Source organism: Bos indicus x Bos taurus, chromosome 27 (assembly GCF_003369695.1).
Source record: "Bos indicus x Bos taurus breed Angus x Brahman F1 hybrid chromosome 27, Bos_hybrid_MaternalHap_v2.0, whole genome shotgun sequence".
Classification (NCBI taxonomy): Eukaryota; Metazoa; Chordata; class Mammalia; order Artiodactyla; family Bovidae; genus Bos; species Bos indicus x Bos taurus.
The window spans coordinates 36,130,977-36,147,481 of record NC_040102.1 but is presented as its reverse complement, the minus strand read 5'-3'; the positions used below and the strand labels follow the sequence as shown (position 1 = coordinate 36,147,481).

Sequence of the window (16,505 nt, the reverse complement as noted above, 5' to 3'; positions counted from 1 at the left end):
GGTAATATTCCATTACGAGCTTCCTTAGTTGCTCAGTCATAAAGCATCCACTTGCCAGTGCAGGAGATGCAGGTTCAATCCCTGAATTGGGAAGATCCCCAGGAGAGGGAAATGACAACCCATTCCAGTATTCGTGCCTGGGAAATCCCATAGAGAGAAGAGGCTGCCAGGCTACAGTCCATGGGGTCATAATAAGTCAGACATGACTTAGTGAGCACATAACCACAACTACAATATTCCATTGTCTATACCACATCTTCTTTATCCATTCCTCTGTTGATGGACACATAGGTTGCTTCCACGTCTTAAAAGAAAGTGAAGTCACTCAGTCGTGTCCGACTCTTTGTGACTGTATGGACTGTAGCCCATCAGGCTCCTCCATCCTTGGGATTTTCCAGGCAAGAATACTGGAGTGGGTTGGCCGTCTTGGCTGTTGTAAACAGTGCCACTATGAATGCATTTTTTCAAATTAGCAGTTCTATTTTATTGGGCTAACTACCCAGGAGTGGGATTGCTGGATCATATGGTAGTTCTATTTTTAGTTTTTTGAGGAACCTCCAGACCATTTTCCACAGTGGCTGCACCAATTTGCAAGAGCACCTTACCTTGGAAAACAGTCAGTTTTTCTAACCTCAGAGCATCTCGCGTGGTGTCCCCTTCTGGCACTGTGCCCACTTGGATTGGGGATCTTTCCAGTGCTGCTAACAGAAGGGCTTTGGGTCGGCTGGACACTCTGTTTCCTAGTAGTAACCTCGGACCTGACCTTAACCCCACTGGGCACAGCTTGTCCACCCATACAACTCCAATACCATCTTCTGGCTTAAGAGGTGGCTGCGAGGGTTAAATGAGGTAATGGCAAAATGCCCTTCACCTCACAGTTACTTAAGGGGGGACTGATGCCTCCCAAACACACGGCCCTCCCTCCTGTGACCCTGCTTCGGGGTGGGAGGGGTGGGGAATGAGCCTGTGCTATCTGGACTGCTCTTTGCAGAGAGCGTGAAGCTGGACTCACGATACAAAACACGCATGTTGGAGCAAGTGGTGTCGCCAGCGGCCGTGACAGCTCCTGGGGTGCTTCTGCGGGCATCGCTCAGCGTAATCCCTGGTGTCAGCCCCACCTCCCCGACATGCCTTTGACATCGCCCCCCACCTCCCCCGCCCCGGAATGACCTCATGAGAAGGGGAGGATGGTCCGGGAGCAGAATCTGGGCGCTTCCTCCGGCCCTGGGTGACAATGCCCTAAACCCCACGTCAGCCTGGAAGGATGAAGGAAGACGTAGTAACAGAGTCTGGCCTCGCGGCTTCCCTCCGCCGCTGCGCGCTCTCAGCAGGAGCTGGAATCTCAGGACACACGCGGGGCGAGAGCTGGAAACGCTCAAGGCGGCGATGGGCATAAATAGACTCTGCTGAGCTCACCCTGGCCGGCCCCGCCGGCCCCGCGGCCCATTCACCCGGGCGGCCGGGGAGGCAGGAGGCAGGGCGGCAACGCCATGCAGCTGGGAGCGCCTCACCTCCATTGGACGTGGGTGCCGCCCCCCCAGCAGCCGCAGGACTCTGCCCCCCGCCGGCCGCCCGCCCCGGCCGCTCGGCCAGCGCGCCCGCCGCAGCCTCCCCGCGCCCGCGCCGCGGGGCTCGGCCGCAGGCGCCTCGTCTCCGGAGCCCGCTTCGCGTGAACTTGCCCAGCAGACGCGAGGATGGGGGACACAGTGAAGAGACCCCTCTAGGAGCTGGCGGGCGGGCCGGGGCCGGGGGGCCGGGGGCCCGGGGGCCGGAGCCCGGCCGGGCCCCGCCGAGTGGCCGGCGCCGGTATTTTTAGCCCGATGCCGGGGAACTTGCTGGCGCTCCGCGCGCCGCCGAGCAGATAACGGGGGAGGGGAGCCGCGCGCGGGCTCGGGTTTCCGCGCGGGCGCCTGACGATGGCAGCGCGACAGGGCAGGTCGGGTCCGGACGCCGCGGTGAGTGCCTGGCCGCCGCGCCCGCGCGGGGTCCCCACCGCCGCCGCCGCCGCGCCCCCAGCCGCGGGCGCGCCGGGCGCCAACTTTCGGGGCGCGGGAGCGGGCGCGGGCGGGGCCGCGCGCCGGCCGCCCTTCTGCTGCCTCACGCCCGCGGGCGCCGAGGCTTCCAGACGGAGCTGAGGAAAATTCCTCTGACCCGGAGGCCGCCGCCGCGGAGGGGCTGGTGCGGGACGCGTGCCCGGCGGGCGGGCGGGCGGGAGGGCAAAGCGGGGCGCACGGGCTGGCGCGCGGAGGTGCCCGGAGGAGAAGCCCGCCGGGCGGGCTCTGCGGTTGGGCGAGAGGGTCGGTGGGGGGCACCCGGCCACCCCTTGCGGGAACCCCCTCGGACCCGCCGGGATGCCCCGGGCTTGGCCTTGGCTGGAGAAGGGCCGCCTCCCGAGCCTGAGGCGCTCCTGACCCTTAGACCTCAGGAACGCGAGCGCCCGGACGTCCAGAAGCAGCGGGAAATGAATGGGGGGAGAGGGAGCCGGGCCGCCTGTCCTTTGTCATCCTCATCCTCCGCCCCCTGGAGAGCTGTCCCCATTTTAGCAGTGGGAACGTTGAGGTTGGGAACTTGTCCGAGGCACAGCATCAAGTGGCAGAGTGGGACTCCCCGTCAGCGCTGCCCACCGTCAGGGTCCGCGGGTGGCTCTTCTCCCGTCCGGCATCGCCCAGCCTCCGAGCCCACTGCCGGAGGAGCGCAGGAAGGGGATGGCTGGTTTCCCCCAGGCCTCGCACCCGGGTGGATAGCTTCGAAAAGGACCCTGGGGTCTCCGGCTTGCGCGCCTCGTTTCGTCAGTGACATCTTTAACAGTCCAACTTTCCAGAGAGAAAAAGGAAAGGGACCCAATGAAAACGCACCCTGGGGCCGCAGGGGTTCACGGCTGCTTCTCTGCAGTCGGTGGGCTTGAGGCAGGGGCCAGGCATGTGTGCGCCTGCGGGCGCTGCCCCTTCCTTTGGAGGCCCCACCTGGACCGCCAGGAGCGCTGAGTCCGAAGGGCGCTCAGAACCGGAGGGCTAGCCCCACGCACAGGCCCTGCTCTACGTGGTCTCTTGGTAGAGCTGCAGCCCCCTAGGACAGGGTCCAGAGCCTGGACCGGGAGATCCGACCCTGACTCTGGCCAAGAAACTGCCTTTTGCCCAGACAGGACCCTTTGGGAAGGAGATCCCCTCTTACTGCTGTTTACAGAAACTGATAAGAGCTCAGTTTCCAGTCATCGTTTTAGATGAGAATTTTGCACTGAAAGACCTTGAAAAAGTCATGATTCGTCCTGGGAACGCTCAGGTCCTCTAAGCTCCAGACAAGGCCTGCAGAGACCGTGGGTTCTCCCTGCCACCTGGTCTAAACCTCAGCTTCACTCTGGTGTTGGGCTCTGGTCTTGGGGAGCCTCCCCCACCCCCAGGTGCAATCTCCCCCCCAACTCCCCCCATCCCCACCCCCGGACAGCAGGCTTGCTGACATTTGGCAGCTGGCTTCTGGCTCTCCCTCCTGGAGACACTGGAGCCCCCTGGGCTACTATCTCTTGCTATATTCGTATGGCCCCACTCAGGAAGTGCAAGTTTAATAATAGTCTGGGTGTCTCAGGTAACCAAGGGCTTACCTCCCTTTTCCGAAGAGCAGTCCTGATGGGAACTTGACTCCTAGGAGGAATCCTGGTCCCTTTCTTCCCTTCTACTTCCTTCCTCCAGAGGGGAGGGCTGAAGTGGGCACAGTCTGTGAGCGCGGGCAGAAGGCTTTCCCCATCCAGCCAGAGCTGAGCTGGAGAGGAATCTCTGGGCAGTGAGGAAGCACTCCTAAGATTCATGTCCTGACCTGGCCAGGATTCACTGTGTGACCTTGGACAAAGTGCTTAACCTCTCTGTGCCTCGTTTAGCTTCTCAGTGAGGAGGAAACAAGGAAAAGTATCTGCGTCCAGAAATTATTGGGGGGAGCCAATGAATCTGTTGATGGAGAGGGCTTAACAAAGAGGAAGGGCTGAATTCATGAAGGTAACTCCTGTTGTGATGGAAGGAAGTTCAGGGACATCACATGAGTCGACCTGTAGGGATGGGGGCTGAGGACACCGTGAGATGTGTGTGTCCCTTCCTGCCCTCAGTGCTGGCGGTTTTCTCATGGGAAAAATTAGATTTCAATAAGGCTCAAGGTGAGGATGGGTCAGAGGTGCGCACAGGCAGCCTTGGTGGGGTGATCAGAGGGGTGACAGCTCTTGGGGGTGATGCAGAGTTTAGGGGCATCGTGGATCAACTTTTCTAGATGCAGGGAACAGCCTTCTTTAGCCCCTCTGGTCTCTCCACTCAGAGGCTGCCCTGCAGGGATTGTACTCAGGAAGGGCCAGGGACTCTGCTCCAGTCTGTCCGACCACTGAGACAGTCTGGTGCGTATTTGTCACTTGTTTTTCTGGTTGGTGTTTACTCATGTGAACAGTCTGAAATGGAGCCTATTGGATTCTTTTGACTTTCCACCCTACTGGATTATAGACTGTTCCTAGATGCACCAGGAAGCGGCTCCCAGGACAGGTCATTGAGTTGGAGGTAATTGAATTAGCGGCTCGGCAGAATGAGCTGGCAAGAGGTGGTCTCATACTCCGAAGTGGGTCATTTGCTCTGCAACACGGAGACAGTCCCTGGCACCCAGGAGGTGCCCACTGCGTGCTTGTTGAATGGGTCACTTTCTAACTCTGTCACGTTGCACTTCAAATCTTGAGGGCAGGGACCTACATGCAGAATTTCTACTCTCTCCGTCTTTGCCCTAGCAGGATCCTGGACTTGCAATAGGACCTCGGGAAATACTCATAGGATTAACCGAGGGGGTACCCAGTGGAATGACACCATTATTACCTGCAATCGACCTGTAAGATACCCCCAGGATTCTGCTTGGGTCCTGACTACCCTATGCCCAGAGAAGACCAGAGAGGAAACGAAAAAGCCTTAGCAATTGAACTTCACCTCTAATTATCTAGGTGACCTTAGCCAGTCACTTCCTTTTTGCCATCAGTTTTATCGTCAGAGAAGGGAAGGAGTGGGACTAGATGATTCCTTTCTAGAGGCCTGTCTTGGCCTCAATGCAGTGGCCAGGGTCAGAGCAGAGACCTACCGGGTTCCTTTCTCTGCTGTGGGTTCACTGCTTAATTGGAAAAGGCATGGGCCCCTCCTAGCTCCTACATCTGTCAGGGCTTTTCTGGTCACCTTCAGGTTTGAAATTGCGGAGAATGCACCTCGGGATCAAAGGCAGTAGGAAGGTGCTGGCTTGGTTCAGGGAGTCGTGGCCTGAATCCCCGAGTATTAACTAGTGCAGAACCTGGGCAAACTGTTCACCTCCCCCAACCTCTAAAATGCACGCCATCATTACACCCACCTCAACAATCCAGTTTGTGATCAGGATTAAAAGATAGAATGTTGGTAATATATTGAATTGGCCCAAATGTTCATTCGGATTTTTCCTTAACAGCTTGCAGAAAAACTCAAACTTTTGAGTATTGGCCAGCCCAATACTTGCCCAGTGATTGGTATAAGTATTATAATTTCACGGTTCAATTATATACCCAACAGAAAGTATTCAGCCTTCCTCAGCCTAGTGTAGGTCGGGCTCCCCCTGCCCTCTATTTATGTGCTTGTCTGTCTGTTGTAAATATTCTCCTTTGCTGCCTAGATTCATTGTTTTGAATAGTGACAGAGTCATTAGCCAGTGTTGCATCTGTTTCTATCCACCATGCTTAGTTTTCATCCCTAATGCTCTGGTTATGCTGCAGAAGATAGTTTGGGCAGGTGGGAGATGTGTTTCTAATACTCTCATTTTTGGGAGTAGTATACTGTATTTTTCTAAACAGCTGAGTCCTCACAGGCCTTCTGAACCGGCAGGCACAGACATTTTTGGAGGGACTAACCCTTGAGCCTGATTTCTCTGGGAATCCAGCTCATAGGGAACCCACGGATTGGTCCTCATTTCTGAAATGCGTCCTCCTTTACAAATGCCTTGCCAAGAAGCCCGGGGACACTAGGTGCCCTGTGTTTTAGGTCAAGGGAAGTCTTGGCCTAGCAGACGATTCATGCTTTGAGGGATTCAAAAGAGATAGAAGATTTGGTCTCTGACCCAAGAAGCAAATAATTTGCCCATGGGAAACAAGACTTGCATAAAAGAGGAAAGTGTATTGAAAATGCATTTTAAGAAATCAAGCTCTTGTTCCTAGATTTAAAGATGGTAAAGATTGAATATCCAAGGTTAGCATCACAGAGGACACAGGGCCTGAGTGGACCGTGAAGAAAGGCAAGACTGGGTTTAACAAATGAGAGCGCATCAGAGTGTGGGCCTGTCGGGAGACAGAATGGGAATGCCGGGGCGGGGGGTGGGGGAGGACGGGGGAGGAACCCGCCATCCTGCTGTGCTGGGGGTGTGAGATGCACATGTGTCATGAACCAGCAGACTCAGGGCTTGGCTTTGAGCTAAGGTACCAGGACCCTCGTGGGCCTGGAGTCGGGGAGGACTAGCAGGACATCAGGATTTTAGGAAGAGCAGGGAGGTCGAGTGGAGAAGTATCAGCCAGGAGTCTTGGAGCAGAGCTGGAGGGCTGAGATGACTGGGGGCAGCCCTCGGGGGTGAAGGTCTGTAAGGCTGGAGACTCTATTTTTGACTTGGATTAGCTGTTTTATTGGCAAAGGCGTGCAGCCCCGCTCTGGTTTAATTGCAGGATGTTGCAGTCGTTGGCCGTAGATTTTGAATCTTCCGTGGTTAGGGGCCATCATATGCTCTAACAAACTGTTGCGCACTTGGTGGCTTAAAACGGGAGTAGCTTCTCTCACAGTCTGGAGGCCAGAGGTCTGAACTCAAGGTGTGGGCAGGGCTGAGCTCCCTCTGGAGGTGCCAGCGGAGATTCTGTGCTTCTGGCTCCTGCTGGTTGCCAGCTTCCTTGGCTTGTGGCCGCATCACTCCTATCTCTGCCTACGTCTCGCGCGTGTGTGTGCGTGCACACGTGCGTACGTGTTCTGTCTTTTATAAGGACACTTATCATTGGATTTTGGGGCTGGCTTCCTAGGTGGCGCTGGTGGTAAAGAACTTGCTTGCCAATGCCGGAGACCCAAGAAATGTAAGTTCAATCCTTGGGTCAGGAAGATCCCCTGGAGGAGGAAATGGTAACCCACTCCAGTATTCTTGCCTGGGAAATCCCAAGGACAGAGAAGCCTGCAAAGAGAAGGACTAGAGGTGGCAAAGAGTAGGACACGAATGAAGTGACTTAGCACAAAAGCTCGCAGGGTATCGAGGGCATTCATCTCAAGACCCATAACATCATTACATCCACAAAGACACTTTCCAAAGAGGACACGTGCTGGGGTTCCAGGGGGTGGGATACAGGCTTCTCTTGGGCACCACCCTTCAGCCCACGACAGCACGTTCTCAGATGAGGGGAGCATGAAACAGGGAGACAGAGCACCCCAGGATGGATCTCCTGGAGGAACAGCATAACCCCTCCCAAACCTAGACACTCCCCTTCACTCGTGGCCTGTCATATGACAGCCCTCACCTGTTAAACTCACCCCGAGTGCCCACCACGTGCAAGCCCTGTGCTCAGCACTCGCGCTGATGTAATCATTATAATCACATATAATCTGTAATATTTCCATTCAGTTTCACAGCCAGGGTATGGGACAAGCCTTGCCCTCCCCTTGCAGATAAGAACACAGGCGTGGAAGCACCTGCGGACCGTCGGACCCCTCTAGACGCAAGGGAGCTACCCGGAGCCCCCTGTGCTTGTCTGCCACGCTAGACCTTATGTCTAGCAACTCCTTTCCTGCTCTCTCACCCACTCTCCCTTTCTGGCTGTCATTCATCCCTAACACAAGCCGGCGTCCCAGGCAGGCCTGCTTGCGTCTGTAGGGGCCTGAGCCTCAGCCTACGGACCCTAAGGGCTTTACTCTCGTTCTGGAAGACTGGCGAGGGGCACCTGCCAAGTCAAGGGGCAGGGCCAGGCTGTCGGTGCACCTCTTCCCCACTCTGTGACCCTGCACAAGTCACTTGGGCTCTCTGGGCCTCAGTTCCCGCATCTGTGAAATGGGGATGGCAGGAGTACTTACCTCCTGGGGATGTCTTTAATGGCTAAATGCATCTCTCCCCAACCCCGCCCCGCCGCCACCCCGTGTAAATGGATATTATAGCCAAGTGCTGATAATGGTTTTCAGCATGTAGTAAGTGCTGTGTGCTGTTTAAGTGAAAACAAACCCCGCAAAACAGCACCAAAGTGCTTGTGTTTGGTTCCCGTGGCGCCTCTGCTTCATCTCAATGGGTGGGGCCGGGTGGTGGGGGCCGGGCTCCTGAGTGGGAAGGTGGAGTCCGCGGAGGCCCCAAGGCAGGGAGATGCTAGGCCTGCTGAGACGTCTCCTGGGTGGAACGGAAACCTCTAGAAGGAGGCCCCTCCCGGGTCCCAGCCGAGATCACTTGCTTATAAATACTCCAGAAGGAAGGCAGGCCGTGCTCTGAAGGCCTCCCCACCCTCCAGCCAAGAGCCATCTGTCTGGGGGGCTGCAGACCTGTGCACGCCTAGGGACCATGGTGGGCATTTAATGGGATGGGGTAGTGGCTGCCTCGGGACCTTGGTTCTGTTCGCAGCCCTGGGCTCGAGCGGCCCGTGAACCCCTCAGCACGCAGACCCACTCACAGCTGCTCTCTGTCCTCACAGGCCGATGCTGCTACCAGCTTTCTGAGGGCAGCCAGATCAGGTAACTTGGACAAAGCTTTGGATCACCTGCGGAATGGGGTAGACATTAACACCTGCAACCAGGTAAGTGAGAGGCAGGCGGTGTGTGGTCTCTGAAGAGTGGCTCTTGCCTGGAGCCGTTTCCTGAAGGCTCTGCCTCTATTAACCTTTTTCCCCCATGGCCTCAAACACCCCCCGGGGCTTCCACCCACTGAAGGCCCTGCTCCAGACGCGTGCCAGCCCCGCGGTGGCCCCGCACCCCACGGGGAAGGGCTGGTGCCCCAACAGCATGGGCCGCGCCCCGTCCACCCCCCGCGGCCTCTCCCCTCAGAAGTGCCCGCTGGTGCCCGTGCGGTCTTGGACTTTGTGGCCTTTGAAGTGGGGGGTGGGTGGAAAGACTTTGAAGGATGCTGTGTCGGTGGCGGCATTCATCCCCTTTGTCTGCCGCGGCCTTTGTGGGTTTGCCACTGAGAAGGAGGTAGGGCTGGGGATTCCCCGTCGGGTGTTGCCGGAGGCTGGGAACCAGGGCGGCTGAAAGGGTTCTCTGGATGTTTGTGGTGCTGAGTGACGGGGCTCTGTGTGGGGAGGAAGCTGAAGGTGCGTGGGACGCAGTGGCAGGTGTGGGGCCCGAGGCTGGAGGCACTGCCTGAACCGAGAGGAGCGCGCTCCCTGGGGAAGAGAGGACGGGGTGTGGCCAGGGCTGTGCATCCGATGCCTTTGGTTTCGTTTGTCTGTTTTTGCCAGTCGGTTGAGTTGTTCGGCTACATGGCCAATTCCGTTTCTAACTGAGAAGAAATTTACCCATTCCAGCTTCATAAAAAGCCATCCTAACCGTTAAAAAACTGTTTTTGATTGTGGTGAGACGCACCTCACATAGAATTGACCGTGTCAAGCATTTGTAAGCATACAGTTCAGGGGCCTGAGTTACATCCATGCCCATCACCACTACCCATCCCCAGTTCATTTTTCAGCTCGCTGAACTGAACCTCAGCACCCAGCAAACTAACTGCCCAGCCCCTCACGACCGGCACCCTCCTGTCTATCTCTCGGAATCACATGGCAGTGAACTCACCCAGTTTGGCTTTGCGGACCAGCTTATTTCCGCGAGCATGGGCTCCCCCGGGTCTGTCCGTGTGGTGCTGGACTGGGTGACTTTCACAAACCAGCAGAAGAAACACCCAGGAGGCAGCTTAAGTTTTCCATTGGCGGCCTGGGCTCCTCAGCCTGGCCTCCCTGCCCCCTACTGCACTTAAAGTGCACAGGACCATGTGCCGAGATTCCTTTTGGATCCAGCTGGGCTTCTGTGGTCTAAATCCACATGTGGAAGCGCAGAGAGGATGGGGCGGGGAGTGTGGGATAGGAAACAGAGGTAGGAGCGTGAGACGGAGCAGTGGTCATGGCAAGTGGACTCCAGAGGGGAGACAAGCATGTGGATGGACTTGGGGTGCAGACTGGATGGGGAGAAGCAAGCCCCGCTTCTGTCATCCCTCCTCCCCAAACATCCCAGACCTGAGGCATTCTGGGCGGTTCCAGACAGCATATTAAAAAGCAGAGACATTCCTTTACCAACAAAGGCCCATCTAGTCAAAGCTATGGTTTTTCCAGTAGTCATGTACAGATGTACTTGGACCATAAAGAAGACTGAGCATCAAAGAGTTGATGCTTTCAAATTGTGGTGTTGGAGAAGACTCTTGAGAGTCCCTTGGACTGCAAGGAGATCCAACCAGTCAATCCTAAAGGAAATCAGTCCTAAATATTCATTGGAAGGACTGATGCTGAAGCTGAAGCTCCAATACTTTGGCAACCTGATGTGAAGAACTGACTCATTGGAAAAGACCCTCTTGCTGGGAAAGATTGAAGGCGAGAGAAGGGGACGACAGAGGATGAGATGGTTGGTTGGCATCACAATCTCAATGGACATGAGTTTGAGTAAGCTCCAGGAGTTGGTGATGGACAGGGAAGCCTGCAGTCCATGGGGTTGCAAAAAGTTGGACACTACTGAAAGACTGAACTGAGTTGATAGGTTCAGCGCAAAAGGTTGCCTTTGGGGAAATGGACACTCTGGCCCCATTTCTTTCATGGAAAGGGACAGAAGAGCAAAGTCTGGGGGCCACGAGAGGGTGCTGGAGGGCTCAGGAGAGGGGCTGTGTGAGCCGTCGTGGTGTCCCCGCCCCCTCCAGGTGGGGGCACCTGCAGACGCACTCCTGGGGGGCCAGGAGGCAAGCTCCTCGCTTCCTTCGTTCAGGCCCAGTAACGCAGAATAGCGTCCCTCTGCAGGGAAGCTCCCGGTGAGAAGCACCAGTCTCCCCAGAGGCCCTTCGAGGGTTAAGACACCCACTCTCCAAGGAGCTGCTTAGCAGGATCGGGGGCAACTGTGTGGTCCTGAGCCTTGAGCCATGGGCAGGTTCTGAGCACACAGGCAGGGCTCTCTCCTGACGGGGCTGCTGCCGGTGAGTCCCCGCGAGCCCAGCCTCTCCCTGGGCCACAGCTCTGCAAGGCCCCTCCTTGGTCCATCACGGGCTCAGCCAGCATCCAGGCCACATATGCACATTATGGGCACTGTCTCCGATAGGCTTAGTGCCGGAGGAGACTGCTAACTGCTGCCAGTGAGGAAAGAGGGGGGATGATGGTTAAAGGAAGGGCTCCCCGTGTGCAAAGCCCCTCCTGTTGGTTTAGTCCTGAGGCTCCTTCACCCCGCCACCCCTCCAGATCTAGGCTCCACTGGTCCTCGTCTTTCGCTCTGTGCCTGCTGAAGAGCCGCCCCAGGACCGCCAGTGTTGCCGGAGCCTCCTTCCCGTGTTACAGGGCGATTGGGCTTTTGCTCCGAGTGGACATACAGGGAGAGAGGATGACCGGGCACCGGGGGCCGGGGCGACGTGGGTCAGGACCTAAAGCTCAGCTCACCTTGGCGCACCCCTGGGACGGCACCCTGACTCTGTGACGTGCAGAGACCCATCCCCCTTAGGGGATGAGAGCGTCTTCTCTTTAGAGCACACGCTCACGGTTCTGAGAGGATTAAAACACAGGCTCTTGTCCTGGGGTCACTGCTCGAGAATTTGCTTCCATTGGATCCTTTTGAACCGATGGACTGCAATCACAGCGACGGGGCAAACGCCGAGCCTTACATAAGTAACACACTTTCAGAGGATGTTTCGTGGAAAGAACGAGAGTCGTTTGCCATAATCGGAAATAATTACTCTAAGTAGTGTGGAAAGAGGCTTATATAAGAGACATCTGAATATTCAGGGCAGCTTCCTTGGTGCATAGATTTTTGTCTACTGATTTTTATCACCATGATTACGGTTATAGAAAAGAACAAATCCACACACAAGGACACACACAGCTACATGTCCCCATGCCAGTATCTCTACATAAATACTCCTTTCATTTATCCAAGCGTTTTTCAAGCTTCAAACCCACGTCGTCCATGTCTTCCCGGATACCTCCTCAAGTGTAGAGCTGGGCTTTAGGGATTTAATAGTTAAGAAACAAAAGCCATCCTCCTCATCCACTCTGACCCATAGTCTACTGACTGTGAGAGCTGTTAATTGAGTAATCACGCAAACGGAACTGCAGACAAGCTATGCTAGGAGCCCAGGAGGAAAGTCACAGGGAGTTAGGAGAGTCTGTAAGAGAGACTCGGGGTAGGGCAGGAGGTCAGAGAAGGCTCCTGGAGGAAGAGCTATTGAGCTAAGGGGTGAGTCAGGGTTAATGAGGGGAGGGAGGGAAGAACATTCCAGAAGCAGAGAAGAGGCCCGAGAGTTTAGAGGGGAGGGTGGCAGAGCGGCTGCAGGCGGGAGGGAGAGATCAGGAACCAGATGAGGCAGGAGAGGTGACCTCGGGGCTGGACGCAAGAGGCAGGGGTGACGGTCACAGCAGCCAACGCCTAGGTCAGGTGCCCCAGGGCCCGAGCCACGTGTGTGCATCACGCGTGTGGGCACGTGTGTGCCTGCATGTTTCCTGCTCCACTGCACATGAACCCTCTGGTTGCAGAGTGAGGCGGGGGGTCTGGGGCGGGGCCAGAGCGGCAGGGGTGCGGGACGGACCGAGAGGGATGGAGGCATTTCAGCCTTTGACCTCCTACACCACTGCATGCACGTGTCCTGGTAGAGCATCCACCCGGCTTGTAGACCCGGTGAGGGGTGCCAATCTTTACCCTGAGAGCCGAGGGGAGCGACCACAGATTCAAGCGCAGGAGCGGGGGCGGCAGGTGGCAGGGCCCACGGGCGAATACAGGAGAGCCGGTTTTCAGATGATGGCAGTGGTCTGGGAGGGACGTGTCAGTGGCCCAGGTAAGGGTCGTGGCCGTGGGGATGGATGAGTTGGACAGATGTGGGGGAAGGGGGAGGAGACTTCAGAAGGGACCCTCAGATGTCTGGCTTGTGCTGGAGGGTGGGTGGGAGCGACCTTCGCTCACTGACCCAAGAACTAGGAGCCGGTGTGTGGAATCGGGGTGAAGAGATGAGAACGGAGTGGGGATCCTCTTACAGAGACTTTGAGGAATCTGGATATTTGAGCCTGGAACCCAGATAAGAGGTCCAACCCAAAGATAGATATTTGGAAACCATTCAGCACTCGAGGAAGCGAAGTTCTGGCCGTTGGCTGATGAGAACAAGATGGAGAGGTGTGTCAAATCCAACCCCTCAGCGTCAATCCGCACGTGTGGCGGTCAATGCACCCGTGCTTATTAAACACCTTCTTTGTGTCAAGTATTGGGCGCTGAGCAAGATAGTCAAAAGGGACAACATCTGTGATGTTTCAGCTGGTGAAGAAGACGGGCAACAGGAGAGCAGGCATCTCCCGTCTGCGGGTGAGACAGCCCGTGGAGGGGGGTGCGGAGGGGTCTCGTCTCGAGGGTGGTTAAGGCAGGCCTCTCTCAGGGGGGGGGTTTGAAAAGAAGTAAGGGAGAATCATGTGGTTTCCGGAGGTGAGCAGTCTTGGACGACGGAGGGGATGTGCAAAGGCCCAGGGGCAGCATGCGGTTGGTTTGTTTGGGGAAGAGCAGGAACAGGGTGGCTGCAGTGGAGAGACGGAAGGGAGGCATGGTGGGGGCAGGTGGGGACATCGCTGGGGCTGAAGCTTGAAGGGCTTTCGGGTCATGGCAAGGACCTGGACTTCGCTCCAAGGGTGACAGGAAGTCTTCGGAAGGTGTTCCGTCTGATTTAATATTTAAGAGGTCACCCTGGCTGCCATGTGGAGGATCATCTCGGGACACAGAAATGGAAGCAGGGAGATGGTGGGGTGTGAGGGAGGGGCCAGGCAGAACCCCCGAGGGGGCTTTGAATAAGGGAGAGACAGCGCAGAGGGTAAAGCCCAGCAACTTGCCTCCCCAGGGTCACAGGGTCATCGCCTTGGCTAGGGCACATGGGATGTGGGGCCTGGGGACCCTCACTCAGCCCAGGACCGTGTCATTCTCATCACCGGGGCTACCGCATGGCAATGAACTGGTTGGGCTGTGTCTCAACTCAGAGGCCGTCGTGAGGACCCCGTGGTTCCCAGGGCCTGAAGCTGCGTCCCCTGCAGTCACTCTGTATCTCTCACAGCTCTGCGTGTCCAGCCGCCCAGAGCGGCCGTGTCTTATCTGTCCCAGTAGACGCTAGGTGTCTGGGGGCGAATCCGCAGCTGCCTGTACCCACAGCACGTGGCACACGACATGTTGTGTGATCAATACTGAGCTGAATAAATGGCTGCGTGATTAGGCACATCCTAGCATCAGCTTCCCACGTCCAGTTTCCAGATTGGGTGCTAGATTGCAGTATTAAATTAAAATATTTTATTATGGAGGCCACAGCAAGGTAAAATAGTACTTTTCTGGGATGAACTGATGGGCCGTATGCACTTAGCCATCAGCCCAATGAAAAGAGAACAAGAGGAGACCAAGTCAAAAGTCCTCTGTTCTCTCGGGAGAACAGAGAACAATTCCTATAATTGCCAGGTCTACACAGGGCTCTCACCAGGAACAGCCTGCTCTAACTCTAGGGACAAAAAGCCTCACTGTTTTAGGTTTCGTCTCTGTCCTTCTGACGCTGACCAAGCCTGGCCTTCCTGATAGGAACAGAGTTCCTTGAGACCCTTGGAGGAAGTTGCACGTCTGCAGTGCTGGCCCCGGGCAGAGAGTTAGGAGAGCGTCACCTGGAGCATCCCAGTTACCTCCACCCCCTAGCCTGTCATCGTTCTCCGCAGCCTGACCCACTGCTATGCGTCTCTGTATCTCGTCATCACTCTCTGTCTTCCCTGCTGTGGTGGAGGCACCCCGACGGGCAAGGGCTTTGTTCTGTTCAGTGCTCCTTGTCAGGGATTCTGCCTGGCACATGGCAGGTGCTCATAATTTCAGTCCTGAGCTGTATAGTCTGCTGGCACCACGAAAGCTGAACGCTTATGTATTCGGTGCCCAGCCCATGAAGGAGCTGCACCTATGCACTACCACTATTTTTTTGTCTTAAAAATTTATTTATGTGTAAATTTTTATTGAAATGTAGTTACAATGCTATGCTAGTTTCAGGGATTCAGCAAAGTGGTTCAGTTATATATATATATATATATATATATATATATATATAAAATTCTTTTCTTTGCTTCCATTATAGGCTGTTACAAGGGATTGACTATAGCTCTCTGTGCTATACAGTAGGTCCTTGGGGGTTATCTCTTTTGTATATGGTAGTGTGCTTGCGTGCTCAATCACTCAGTCGTGTCCGACTCTTTGTGACCCCATGGGCTAGCCCGCCAGGCTCCTTTGTCCATGAGATTCTCCAGACAAGAACACAGGAGTGGGTTGCCATTTCCTACTCCAGGGGGTCTTCCCAGCCCAGGGATTGAACCCACGTCCCTTGCGTCTCCTTGCATCGGCAGGCGGATCCCTTCCCCCTGAGCCACTCGGGAAGCCCCTGTGTACGATAACGTGTGTATTTTAATCTATCCCTCCTTCCCTTCTCCTGTGGTAACCGGGAGTTTGTTTTCTATGTCTGTGAATCTATTTCTGTTTTGTGAGTTCACTCGTAGTCTTTTTTTTTTTTTTGATTCCACATATAAGCGATATCATATGGTGTTTGTCTTTCTCTGTCTGGCTTGCTTCCTCCAGTGTGATCATCTCTAGGTCCATCCACATCGCTGCAAATGTAAGCACTGCCACTTTTAAGAGCATAATGAAATAGTCACTCTCAGGATAATGACTCTTTTTCAGGATGGCGGTTTTGGCACCAGCCACATGCGTCAAATATGTGGCAATATTTGCTGCCGAAGCCAGAAGCTCGACCATCTGAGCAATCACAAAAACATAAACAGTTTCCAGCACAGCCCACGAGAGCGTGCAAAACCGTCCGAGTTCCATCGATGTTCCCTAAATTTCCACGTGTGCCTTCCACACACAGCCCACCACTGCTGGGTACTCGTTTATCTTGAAGGTGAAGGGTTTTCAGCATTTCAGATACACGGAGCACCTGAACAAGAGCCACGGAATAATCTTTTCTGCAGCAGCCAAATGCCAAGTCTTCCGATCAGGAGTCACTGGGCTCTGGTGATTGTGATAATTGCTACCTTTCCAAATTACAGTCTTAGAGCTTAGAGGAGAGCGGGGCATTCAACTCTCACTTTTTTAGCTCGGAAAGCTGAGGTTCAGAGGTTACTTCTGAATGTCTTCTGAGCTTTATGACTTTGGATTTGGAGAGGTGGGTTGGCAAAGACCACCTGAAGTTTCTCTGCTCATTCATTTATTCTAAAAATTTTAGATGTATTTAGAATTTTTTTCTATTTGGTTTTTTTCCTTTTTAAGAATTTATTTTATTGAAGTGAAGTTGATTTACAATGCTGTGTTCATTTCTGCTGT

At 55.1% G+C, this 16,505-nt stretch overlaps 1 protein-coding gene across 11 annotated transcripts in view; it reads left to right on the top strand.

Moving 5' to 3' along the window:
• Positions 1-16,505, top strand: part of ANK1 (ankyrin 1) — a 241,341-nt gene that overhangs the window by 129,114 nt on the left and 95,722 nt on the right. For 10 of the 11 annotated variants that reach the window (XM_027530143.1, XM_027530138.1, XM_027530140.1 and 7 more), the window contains exon 2: positions 8,663-8,764. In XM_027530143.1, the coding sequence (XP_027385944.1) occupies positions 8,663-8,764 (102 nt within the window). Of the gene's footprint in view, positions 1-1,762; positions 1,956-8,662; positions 8,765-16,505 lie in introns of those variants that run through there. The other variant, XM_027530141.1, reaches the window with a different exon arrangement.